Genomic DNA, 9947 nt, shown 5'->3' with positions numbered 1-9947 from the left:
AATAAAATTGTAATAAACCCCTTTATTTCATTGTGGAAGAAAAGGTTCTGAATTTGATATTTATTTACAGGTGTTTTTTTTTTTTATTATTGCGCTAGCAACTCAAACAAGCTAGCTAACGCATTTATCAAGCATAAAAACTCTTATTTGCGGACAGTCTTTTGCTATAGACATTATGTTTGTGAGTATGTAAATTCTTAGACTGTTTTTTTTCATTTGTTCTTAATTTAAAACCAAGACAGCATTTAAAACAATGTTAAATGTTGAAGCTAAATGCAAGGAATAGTAGAATGCATGGCCAATAGGTTTAGCATTAGGAGATCGGAGACTGAGCATCCACCTGCCAGCTGGGGAATTTGTAAGTAAACGACATTTATTCCCTTTTATTTAGACAAAGTAAATAAATGGAAAAATGCTACAACTACAGAAATATATTATACATGTATTATACATAACTAACACGGACCAAGTCCTTGTCTTTAAATACATTTGGGTCTAGACCAACCCCACTGAAGTTAAACAGCATACACATAAACTTACATCACTATTATGAAACAGCTCAGTCTCCTAATCGTTTACCTACTGCCTTGTTCCCCTTTCTCTTATCTCAGTTCCTGTTTTACAGTCCTCATATTTTTATGGTCTTCCTTCTTTTACATGGCAAAAAAGTGTAAATTGTACCTCATAAAAACTAAACAACATATTTTTTATTGTTGTTTGTGTTTCCTACCACATCTGCTTTTTGTTGTACTGGCAAGGAGCCTAATGTAAAATTTCCACAAACACTTAAAATCCCAGTATGCATGCCAAGAAACTCTTATTTATCATATTAGAAATAGATTATAGTTGTTTTTTTATCATAATTTTGGCTAAGCTGTGATCTGTAAAATCCCTCCAGTCTTTTTAACTGGTATGAGTCTTTCACACTCCATCAACTATCTTATAATACCAAAGAGGATAATCATGTCAGATAGTAGTTTACTGTTCACTGAACTGAAACTCAGTCAGATGTAAAGTCCTCTGGGCTTCAATATGTTAACATTTCCTGAGTATTTTAAATCTCTGTTTAATACGCAGCTTTATATGTTGGATGAAAAGGAGTCACCTGTGGCCTTCATCATTTTAATTTTTACCTCAGGATGTGGTGAAAACAGGTTTGAATGGCAAAGAGAAAGCTTCAGAACACAAACATCTGAAACTGTAAAAATGTTTAAAATTGTTTGAAAGCAGACTAGTGCATCATGGGGAAAAACTGCTTAAAAAGTTTGATATTATGATAAAACCAAGCAAACAGGCCAGGAAGTATTCAGATCCTAGTTTCTGAGTGAAAACAATAGTACCATGATATAAAGTAGGCTACCCCATTTCAAATGAAAGTACCATATTCACTCTCTTGTAAGTAAGTACAGAAATATTATCAATTATCTTTTAAAGAAAAAAAGACAGGGGGAAAACAGGCAATGTGACCACAACACAATGTGTAATGTTTCATGATATAAGTCAGTGAACATTGATAGTGATGCATCGATAAGTTGGTACCCTTTTTCCTTAAGAGCTGGTCAGCATTTATTCTGCTACATTTGTTTACACTATTCATTTGTTGTTGTTTTTTGACTTGTTTGCTGTGGTGTGAAACTTAAAAGAAATCTAGCTAATGTTTCAAGTAAAAAGTGTAAAATCGATTGTCTTATATCACTACACAATGCCAGTACATTAAAGATAATTGTTGAAATTGATGAAGAGGATACAGAATATTCTTTACATGAGATATAATACAGGCTTACAGCTTTTCCACACAGTATATTTACATTGGCATCATTATACAATCTACTGGTTAGGCTAAAAAAATATTTGCATCAAACCGAACGTCCTGTTCATGTCTCTGCTCTGTGTCTCTCAAGTGTCAGAAACACACAGAGGAGGAGCTCCGTTGGTCCTCCCTGTAGACTCCTCAGTCTCAAGCTGACATGTGGGCTCTTAACCGTACATAGATTTCCCCACCCCGCTTTTCCCATCCTGCCAACCATCTGAGGATCAGGTGGAGCACGTGTTCTTGCTCTGGAGGGCAACACTTCATGGGAAAAATCACAGAGAAATGTTGTAAGATCGGGCCATGATGTGACTGTTTTCAGGACTGTTTGAAGCAGTTTAAATTTTCTTCTTAAATCACTGACTGTGAGCGCTCAGGATGGATATGACTGGAAAGAGCTGCTCTGGGTGTGTCTGTGTGAAGTCACCGTGAGGATTTTATTGGATAAACTAAAGGTAAGAATACAGTTTTATACAAACTCATTAACTGTTCAACTCTTTTCCTTTTTTCCCCATTTTCCTCTTCAGTTATTTGTTATCATAATTACAATGAGTAACAAACCAAATCCTTTTGGAGAGTAAAGATGTAAAAAAAAATCAGAAAGTTTTGTGTCAGAAGACTCCTAATGGTTTAGCTACTTCTTATTTAGTGCTAGTAAAGAGAAGTGGAATTTCATCAACTGTATTTAAAAGTATATAATGCAGCATATTTATATGTAACTTTAGGGAAATATATATCCCCATGTTACTTAAGATTGGTAGTTAAGATATAGTCAGTGTGTTCTTTAAAAAAAATCTGTTCGACACTAACTGAAAAAAATATGGGGGTTTTTCTGAAAGAAAAACTCAAGCTTAAGTAAAAACGTATTCACTCTTAATGATGAACTCTATTGTTAGGAAAACAATACAGCACTAACAGTGTTGATAATCTATGACGAATTGCTTTCCTCTGCAGACAAACTTCTCAGCATCAGCAGTTACTTAAAACTAATCAGTGTGCCAAACAACCATTTTTCTACAATGATTTTTCTTTTACAAAATAACTGGTAGATGACTGAGAATAAATGATACTTAAAGTAAACGTGAACCATGAGAAAACACCGTTTTGCAACCAGCAGCCATCATACAGTTATGTTACATACATGACACACTTGGCTCCCAGCTCCCTGGTTTCCTAAGTGATGCAGCTCCTCAGGGACAGCAACTGATTGGCTCATTGAGCCTCAGAGCTTCAGGCCAACTGTGTGCATGTGTTTTTGTTAATGATCCACCAATTAGTTACACAATAGTAACAGTCCCCTAAACACCCCATCACCTGTCTGTGCAGCTGAAGGTGAAGCGGTGTCATTAGATGCTTTATCATCCTTTGGAAACAAATTTTACGTTCGTCTCCAATAACTGAAAAGTCTATTTCAAGCGTCTCTGTCATGTCACTGAGTTTATCTTCAGTTGCCTCAGCAACCAGCTGCTCTATGACAGGCCAGGTTAGGGGCAGACAGTCCCAGTCCTCCCCCTCCCTCAGTCCCCTGACTATAATCTGTCCTACACACCATAAACATCCCAGAGACTCCCTGTTAACTACAAACACTTTGCTCTGCTGTCATCGTGGCTCTGTACTAAAGGCTCCGCTCACTTAGAACCAAAGACTGCTGTATTATAAATGTTTACCTGCACCTGCAGATCTGAAGATGACTGGTCAGCCAGCTGAGAGGGAGCGGTCTCCTCACAATCTGTCAGTGAAGGCAACACTGGAGGAGGAGATCGAGAGAGCTGAGAGTATTCTGAGCAGGTGAAAAACATTCATTATTATTAGAATTTTCAGAGTTTTTGTCTGATGTATAAAAAATGTGTAATATTTAAAAAATGGATTTCTCTCTCTCTCTCTCTCTTGCTCTCAGGGTACCATCTGTGTGTGATGACACATCCTCAGAGCTACAAAGGGTCGCTGCTCTCGACCCTCATGAAGGAAACTCCAGAAACTCTTTTCAAAGGAGTGGAGCGATCTCAAGGTAAAAACTTTTGAAGTCCAGCTGTGCCACATCAGCTTCCACCACAAAGTCTGACCGATCAGGGTATGGCTTTTTTCAAGACAGCTCATGGTCGTTTGTACCCACAAAGTTTGAAAGACGACAAAAAGTTTGTTTGAATTCTTCTCAGGGTCACAGGCTGGAAATAAGACCTGTAAAAACAGAATTCTTATTTGATGAGACACTATACTTATTTCTTAGAAATAAAACCAAAGTATGCTTTTTTAAATTTCTCTTGTAGGTGTAAGTTTTTGCAAGCTTCATGAGAAATAATCTTTGTTGATTTCCTTAACATTTTCTTCTGTTAAGATGTATTGTCAGATCTTATTTCTGACAATACATTAAATCTTATTTTTACTGCTTTAAAAAGTAATTTGTCAAATTATTTTAGCTCTATAATGTAGCTTATTTATCTTGGACCCATTTTGGTAACTTGGTGATGCTGCCGTTGCATCTTGGTCACTTTGTGATGTTGTGCTTATTTAAGGTTGTCCTATTTAATTATTGTATAAGGCCTAAGCACCTGGTACTGATCAATTAACAATATATATTTTTGTATATTCTAGATGACCTTTTGTAATTTATATTTAATCGTTGTTTTCTATATTTTAACAATGCCGTTTATGTTCTTTTTGTCGTCACATGTACTGTATAGTCCTTACTGCGTCGGTGCTTTGCTGTATGAGTTGCAACTAACTAAATCTGGTGCAACCATTTTTCCATTTAAATTTATGAACAATCAATATCAATGCACATCCCTTAATACTTGAAATAAAATAAACTTTAACGCCGTCATCTAACAACATAGGATTGTATTACAGGCGGTTTTGTCAAGATGCAGTCATTTAAGGTTTTTAAACTGTTGCCTGACTACAATATATGAAATGTTCGCTAAAGCTCTTATATTTCCTGTGTGTCAGACTGGTGAGCCTGGTTTTGAGACTGAGGGAATGGGCACATAGAAGCCTGTTAGAGGAGGAGGAAAGACCAGACTCTTTCCTAGAGAGATTTCGTGGTCCTGAGCTGAGAATCGCCCCGAGCCGCAGCAGCAACACACAGCCTGATGCAAATGGTAACAACACCAAAGGGATCTTTAGGTATGTCTGCCAGTCTGCCTGAAACATGACTGTACACTTAATATATTATATGCATCAACAGCCCTGTATTAGCGCTACTTCTTAAGATAAAGATACGATTAAAAAAAAATGAATCCCCAAAATGATCATAAGATGATAGAAAAGTTCTATTTTAATTCACATTTCTAAAAGCATGGGTCTGTGTTGGTCCATAGTTTATATTGCCATGAATCAATACAAAGCCTTAAGAATAACTGGAGATATTTTGAAACAAAGCCAAACAAAAGGCAGAATTCTCACATTATAAATGATGTTTGCATTAATTGCAAAGCTGTTGTATTGCATTGTTTTAATCTCACATCTGCTTTTGTAAATCACTCTTCATGTGTAATGTAATACTTATGCTGTTATCAGACAGCAGCACCAGTATTTTATCTATCTATCTTGATACTTTCAGGAAAAAATGGGATCTCTTTGTGGTGTCTCCAGCCGATAATGCTTACTACCGCTGGTTGTTTGTCATTGCCACAGCTGTGCTCTACAACTGGTTCCTTGTTGTAGCCAGGTAATAACACCACAGTCTTGGCAGGCCCTCCACTGAGAGATGATAGATTTAGTGAATGCATGTACACCCTACTAAATTATTTTTCTTTGTTTACATTCAAAGGGCGTGCTTTGACAAGTTACAGGTGAGCAATTACATCTGTTGGCTGGTGTTGGACTACATCTCTGACCTTGTGTACATCATGGACACCTGCGTCCGACTACGCACAGGTATTTTTTAAAATAACTTTGATAAACATTTTTGTTTGTGCAAAAAACTGGGAGAAGTTGGGAGAGTATGTCATTTTCAACCAGTTAAACAATGAAAAGAGGTTTTTAAACTTGTACAAAAAAAATGGAAATGTGCATGGCTGGACTGTAATCTGGTATAAAAGGCATATGTTCTTATATTGGGTAAGGATATTCTGTCCATAATGTTCACCTCTGATGACAAGAAAAAATTAATGCATATCATTTTATTTGTTTATGGCAGCTTTTCCCAAATTTTAGTATGACGCAGCCCAATTTGAGACCTGAAAATCTTCTGGGTCCTGCCAAAGTTCTTGTGCACCTACAACACTCCACTCCACACACTCCAATATTTATTCAGCTTTCATATTTCCATCTCAGAAACAGGGAATTTCAATGCAAATGTTGGTTTTCTGATAAAAAGGTAAATTTTATAAGTCACTGATGTTTATTTGGTTTAATGAGGCAACTGCGAAGCCACCAAAATTTTCTTTTTGTATTTTGTAGCCCAGAAAAATTCTTCCCACAGAGCATTAACATCTCCAAAGACACTTATAAGTTCTTAAAACTAGGAAGTGAGCAGTACAGTAGAATGTTTAGCAGAGTGTCACAAGTTAATCCAGCACCAGTTTTAGCATGACACTGGCTGTAATTAGACAAAATAAATGATAAAAAGGTCACATGAGTTAAAATGTTCTGGCTGTGTTTGTTAATCCTGAGTCTGAAAAATAACACGGAATCAAGTATTTAAGGACCGTTGATCATAAAAGATGATTTTAATTATTCTTTTTAAAATGTTTTTTGGTTATTCTAAAACTGCCTCTATAGGGGCTTTTCCACTATGGCTTTTGGCTGCGCCAAACCGAGCCATGCTGATATGCATTTGCCATGCTCAAATGGCCCTGCACATGAGCAGTTAGTCAACAAAGCAGTCCATCTCACTGTTACATCTGCTCTTTTCTTTATTCTACATCAAAAAACTAATTCAAACCAAGCTGCTCAGAAAAATAAATATTTGGGCATCATGATAATCAAAACTTATGACAGAGTTCAAAACGTACAAAAATTGTTTGATGTGTATTTTAACTTGATAGCTTGACCATGTCTGATTTGTTCATGTGAAGGAGGCAGGATGAAAGAACTAGACTAGAACTATGTTCAGGCTTCCCATCTGGGAGACTGTTTCCCCATCCATCCTCACATAAAGTCTTTTATTCCAAAACCTAGGCTGTGTCCAAAACAGTACGCTATCACCCTAATTATACTAAATGTGATGTCACTTCCTGTATGTGGTACAATCTGAAATTTCAATATGCTATTTTGTTTATGTGAGAAATCCCCGGATCTATACTAAACTAATTTGACTAGACCAGTATATGTGGAGCTGGTTTACACTGGTTATACTAAACCATCCCACAATGCATTGTGGCTCCTGGACTATCCAATAACAGAGCTCAACGACCATCCAGCAAACTGCACAAACATAGGAGTGACCCTACTGTAATACATATAACTCTTGTTAAATAACTCTCAAAGTACTATGAAGCTATACTAATGATTATTATGTTTATTGTTGTTGAATTCTATTTAAAGACTGACCATTTCTCTCACTTGTTGTCTATTAGCCAGTACAGATCAGACCAGAAATACATCAACAACAAGGTCGAATGATGCAGAGATGATTTTAACTGTGGCAGAATGGCGTACTAACCGCTACTTAGTGTGTTGTTTGAGTTTGTAGTAGTAGTAGCATGTAGGGGTTTTGGACACAGCCCTACACTTAAACATTTTTAGGTGACAAGTACTCTTCCACTGGGATAAAACAGTATGGTTTAAATAAATGTATCTCAGTCTGGATCAGTAATATAGATTTGTAACAGCTGAAGTCCAAACTTCTTACCCTTTACAGATTTAGTATGATGTTTATCCTGGCTCATAAGACCAAAAGGCCAGCTTTGCCTTTTAACTATATATTTATTTTTTAATGGGTTTTGCAGTCTGTTTTTTTAAGCCATATCTAAAGTATTTCACAATTAAGTATTGGCACTAGGATAACTCTACTCAAAAGCTCTTTAGAGCTGGGGAAAGATGAAGAGTTCAAAGACTATTCTCATAGGTTTTTGTTTCATATTATTTAATCGATTGTTACTGTAAAAAACTTGTTAATCACAGATTTGCATAAAGAAATCTGTGAGCTGAGATTGCTGTTCAGCTAAATTAGTACTTTGTTTTTCTTGCCTCAGGTTTTCTGGAACAAGGTTTGCTGGTGAAGGACCATGCCAAGCTTAGAGACAGCTACGTCCGAACATTACAGTTCAAGCTGGACATTTTGTCCATCCTGCCCACTGACCTGGCTTATATCTCCACTGGCATCCACACCCCACAGCTCAGGTTTAACCGCCTGCTGCGCTTCCCACGCATGTTTGAATTCTTTGACCGCACAGAAACGCGCACTAACTACCCCAACATCTTCCGCATCTGTAACCTGGTGCTCTACATCCTGGTCATCATTCACTGGAACGCCTGCATCTATTATGCTATCTCTAAATCTCTGGGGTTTGGCTCGGACACGTGGGTGTTTCCAAACATCTCCAAACCAGAGTATTCCTCGCTGACTCGGAGTTATGTCTACTGTCTGTACTGGTCCACACTTACTCTCACCACAATCGGAGAGATGCCAGCACCAGTGCGAGATGAGGAGTACCTTTTTGTGGTCTTTGACTTTCTTGTTGGAGTGCTGATATTTGCCACAATTGTTGGAAATGTTGGCTCCATGATTGCCAACATGAATGCCACTCGTGCCGAGTTTCAGGCTCGGATAGATGCCATCAAGCACTACATGCACTTCCGCAAAGTCAGTAAAGAACTGGAGACACGTGTGATTAAATGGTTTGACTACCTCTGGACCAATAAGAAAGCTGTAGACGAGCAGGAAGTGCTGAAGAACTTGCCAAACAAACTGCGGGCTGAGATTGCTATTAATGTTCACCTGGAGACACTGAAGAAAGTACGGATTTTTCAAGACTGTGAGGCAGGACTGCTGGTTGAGCTCGTGCTCAAACTCCGCCCGCAGGTCTTCAGCCCAGGAGACTACATCTGCAGGAAAGGGGACATAGGGAAGGAGATGTATATCATTAAAGAGGGGAAGCTGGCTGTGGTGGGCGATGACGGGGTCACACAGTATGCTCTCCTCACAGCCGGGAGCTGCTTCGGGGAAATCAGCATCCTGAACATAAAGGGAAGCAAGATGGGGAACCGGCGTACAGCCAACATTCGCAGCTTGGGTTACTCTGATCTCTTCTGTCTCTCCAAGGACGACTTGATGGAGGCTGTGACCGAGTACCCAGATGCTAAGACTGTTCTAGAGGAGAGGGGCAGAGAGATCCTGATGAAGGAGGGTCTGCTGGATGAGAACGCAGAGAGCGGTGGGCTGCAAAAAGAGGACACAGAGGAGAAGGTGGAGAGGCTGGAATCCTCTCTGGACACTCTTCAGACTCGTTTTGCCCGTCTGCTCAGCGAGTACACGCACACTCAGCTGCGGCTGAAACAGCGCATCACTCTGCTGGAGCGGCAGCTGAACCAAACAGACTGTGGAGCAGATGCAAGCGATGACAATGACGCAGGTGCAGAGACTACCAATGAAACTAACTCTGGACCTGATGGGTCTTCACGTTGGAATGGTGCGCAAAAAGAGGACATAAAGAGACCAACATCAAAACATTAACTGTCATGATTAGGATATCTCTACCCTCATTGTCTCAAAGATTCATTTTGAGTATAGCAAAACATCATGATGCCTTTTTAGCCTAAAAAGTAAGAATGTTTTCTCACTTCAGCTGAGTGTAAAGAGAAGTATGCATGCCAATAAATATGAAACTGAGTTAAAAAAGTGTCCAAAAAGAAAGTGTTAGACTTGGCAGTCATGCCCATGCAATCTCTGATTATACAAGACCAGTTGAGTGATCTTCAAAGTTGCACCAAGGAGTTTAACTGAGATGAAATTAACTGAAATGGATATTGATGTCTTCATTCCCTAAAATGAAAAATAAGACTATCATGTTTTTTTGTTTTTTTGTTTGTTTTTTATATATAAAACTGCTGCCAATTAACAGCATGCTATTAAAACAGCTGTATGAAGCTGTACTTATACAGCTTTATAACAATAATAATGATAATACTTTTTTTTACATCACTTTTCAAAAGAAAAGTAACAAAAACAAAAAGCAGGCAGGTCACAAGATCA

The 9947-nt window shown here is 38.2% G+C and overlaps 1 protein-coding gene across 1 annotated transcript; it reads left to right on the top strand.

Annotated features, from left to right (window-relative positions):
* The first annotated feature begins 3497 nt into the window (after nt 1–3497).
* LOC121518957 (cyclic nucleotide-gated cation channel-like) lies at nt 3498–9571 on the top strand. Its single transcript, XM_041801666.1, has 6 exons — nt 3498–3598; nt 3708–3818; nt 4757–4933; nt 5370–5477; nt 5580–5686; nt 7948–9571. The coding sequence occupies exons 1-6, from the start codon at nt 3498–3500 to the stop codon at nt 9426–9428; spliced, it is 2085 nt and encodes a 694-aa protein (XP_041657600.1). The 3' UTR covers nt 9429–9571.
* The last annotated feature ends 376 nt before the right edge of the window (nt 9572–9947 follow it).

Source organism: Cheilinus undulatus, linkage group 12 (assembly GCF_018320785.1).
Source record: "Cheilinus undulatus linkage group 12, ASM1832078v1, whole genome shotgun sequence".
In the NCBI taxonomy this organism is placed as follows: Eukaryota; Metazoa; Chordata; class Actinopteri; order Labriformes; family Labridae; genus Cheilinus; species Cheilinus undulatus.
Note: the sequence above shows the minus strand (reverse complement) of the source record. Positions and strands in the feature narration are given on the sequence as shown.

Bases quoted from the DNA above. Each gene is read 5' to 3' on its own strand.
- LOC121518957 (XM_041801666.1), top strand. From the start codon at position 3,498: ATGACTGGTCAGCCAGCTGAGAGGGAGCGGTCTCCTCACAATCTGTCA. The intron at 4,934-5,369 runs GTATGTCTGCCA...TGATACTTTCAG, and splicing joins AACACCAAAGGGATCTTTAG to GAAAAAATGGGATCTCTTTG. The intron at 5,478-5,579 runs GTAATAACACCA...TTACATTCAAAG, and splicing joins TGGTTCCTTGTTGTAGCCAG to GGCGTGCTTTGACAAGTTAC.